The following is a 2720-nucleotide window of genomic DNA, read 5'->3' on the forward strand; positions in this document are numbered from 1 at the left end:
AGGGGCGATGGTTCAGAATAGATTTTGGGTAATGACCGTGGCAATGAAGTGTTTTGTGGTCATTGGTCATTACGTTTAGTGTGACGCATTGGGTGTGTGTATTCTATTGTTACAAAGATGTATGGATGTCACGTTGTGTTAGTCATTGTGGTTCCCTCGTGTTTTGAATTACGTTTAACCGGTGTCTTTCAGTACTGTGACGCATTTTCACCTTGAGGTATCCAGATGGTGGACCAGTGGTTAGATTCACCGGCAGCGTTTCATATGTTCGTTTGCCCTCAAATTGTTTTTCCCTTATCGGCAGGTTGGGGATGGGGGAGAACGAGAACGAAGCAAGGTCATTAGCTCAATGGCAGCTAGATCAGTATAACTCCAGACATCACGCCACCACCGACCCCTCGAGTGTACGAGTGATTGGGAGGAATGAAAGTGAGCGTGAATGGAGGCAAGAGGAGGCAGAGTGGAAACTGAATGCAGTGTGATAAGAGACAGAAGGGATGAATAAGTGGAGTGTGTGACCGAGTTACGGCACTATGAAGACGTGTAAGGAATGGTGGTGGTGGTGGAGAAACTAAGTTGAGACGAGTGAAAGGGTTTCAGCCAGTTTTAGGACGGACAGAGGAGGAAATGGTGTTAGTGAGTTAGGGCTTATTATGGATGAAATGAAGACGTGAAGGAAAGTGTGGTGTTGAAAATGTGTAGAGACGAGTGAAAGGCAGTGAAGGTGTGTTTAGGGCAATGTTGCGTTAGATGTAGGGATAATTAGTAAACAAGGTATTGCTGTTTTGTTAATTTTGTCCATTACAGGAGTTGACTATCCGAAGGCCTGACTCGCAGCGGCAATGAGCCTCGTGTACCTTGCATTACCTACGCCACCGCCGCAAGATGAGGGAAGAAGAGCTGTTTGGTAACCATATTAGGGCCCATATCACCCCCGAAGCTCATCATGGGTGTAACCACCTAGAACCTGGGTATCATGGTGACACGTAGGTAACTTTAAACCACTCGACAAATGGCATTGTTTTAAGGCTCACTACCTTATTCACTACGCCACCGCCTAGTGTGGCATGGTAACAGTGTGGCCTGGTACATGTGAAGGTAATCGGTTAATTTTTGTCCATTACAGGAGTTGGTGATCCAAAAGCCGCCCCACAGCCGCTACTGCTACTCGGAGGGTTTCTGCCTTGCATCGGGCCTTCACACGTGCCGCCGTCGCCGCTACTGACAGGGATTTCGCCTCGCTGCGGCCTGGCAAACACCACCTACGTCACCGCTATTGACACTGAGGGACTTCGCCTCGCAGCGGCCTGGCAAACACCTGCTACATCACCACTACCGCTGCCGCCGCCGTCCAGTGAGAGATTCATCTCTGACATCCTGCCATTCAACGCCTGCTGCCACCACCACCACCTCCTTATGGTTCTGTCACTGTACTGAAGCTGTTGTCATGATTGAATAATAAATTGTGAAGAAATCTTTATGGTTTTGGTGAATTTCCTTTCCTGGGAAATATTTGTGGGTGGTTTCAGGCTGGCTTAGGTCACACTACCTGACCCCAATATTGCCTCCATTATTTAACCACTCACTCTAAACAATAAATAGCCAGAAAAAAAAAAAACGATAATTTCACTTATCATAAGCAGACAAGACAAAATAAATTGAGAAAAAATATTCTGCAAGTGGGGAAAAAAAAAAAAGCAAGATAAAAAAATGAAAATGGTCCAAAATTACTACTAAAAAAAAAAAACGGCAAAAAATGAAAAACAAAAATGGATTTTTTAAATACTGCAGGCCAGAAAACTGCAAAAAATGGTCAAAAACTGGCAAAAACAAAACAAAACAGGCCCTAAAACTGCAAAAATGGGTCAAAAACTGGCAAAAACCCCAAAACGGGCCCTAAAATGTACTTAAGTCGAAAATACTCGAAAGAGTCTCCGGAGATAAGGCAGATCCATATTGGAGTTAAAATTAAATGCAAGAGTCTCCCTAGACTTTTTTATTCAACAATTCTTTACATTATTAAATTGCCAAAGAATACAGTGAAAAGTACAAATATTTTCAACTCTAAAAAAAAAAACAAAAAGCAAAAACATACAAAAAATACAGTGAAAAGTCTACACAAATTTTCAACTTAGTATAAAAACAATGAGTAAAATCTATAGTGAAAAGTCAAGTAAAAACAGTGAACTCTACACAAAGTATAAAAACAGTGAGCAAAATCTATACAGAAAACTCTACACAAATTTTCAACTTAATAAAAAAAATTATGAAAATGAACTTAGTATAAAAACAATGAGTAAATTCTATAGTGAAAAGTCCACAATAATTTTAACTTAATAAAAAAACATTAAAATGAACTTAGTATAAAAACAATGAGTAAATTCTATAGTGAAAAACAATAATCCACAATAATTTTCAACTTAATATAAAACAAACATTTACAACAATTTTTCAACAATATAAAACAGACATTTACAACAATAATATAAAACAAACATTTACAACAATTTACAAACATTTACAAAATTTACAATATAAACAGACATTTACAACACTAACAAAAAATCTGCACAAATTTTCAACTTCACAAAATTTTAAAACAATTTTCAACTTCAGAAAATGTTTTCAAACAGTTCTTTCATGTTAACAAATATTCAAAGATAAAAATGTTTAGTTTTGAAGAGACAGTCTTACAAACAAACTGTTTCAACAATCAGAGA

At 38.7% G+C, this 2720-nt stretch overlaps 1 protein-coding gene across 1 annotated transcript; it reads left to right on the plus strand.

Moving 5' to 3' along the window:
- The first annotated feature begins 655 nt into the window (after positions 1-655).
- LOC123502396 lies at positions 656-1475 on the plus strand. The gene is made up of 2 exons (XM_045251594.1): positions 656-986; positions 1127-1475. Exons 1-2 carry the CDS (start codon positions 977-979, stop codon positions 1435-1437), a joined length of 321 nt encoding a protein of 106 aa, XP_045107529.1. The 5' UTR covers positions 656-976; the 3' UTR covers positions 1438-1475.
- The last annotated feature ends 1245 nt before the right edge of the window (positions 1476-2720 follow it).

Source organism: Portunus trituberculatus, chromosome 11, assembly GCF_017591435.1.
Source record: "Portunus trituberculatus isolate SZX2019 chromosome 11, ASM1759143v1, whole genome shotgun sequence".
Lineage (NCBI taxonomy): Eukaryota > Metazoa > Arthropoda > Malacostraca > Decapoda > Portunidae > Portunus > Portunus trituberculatus.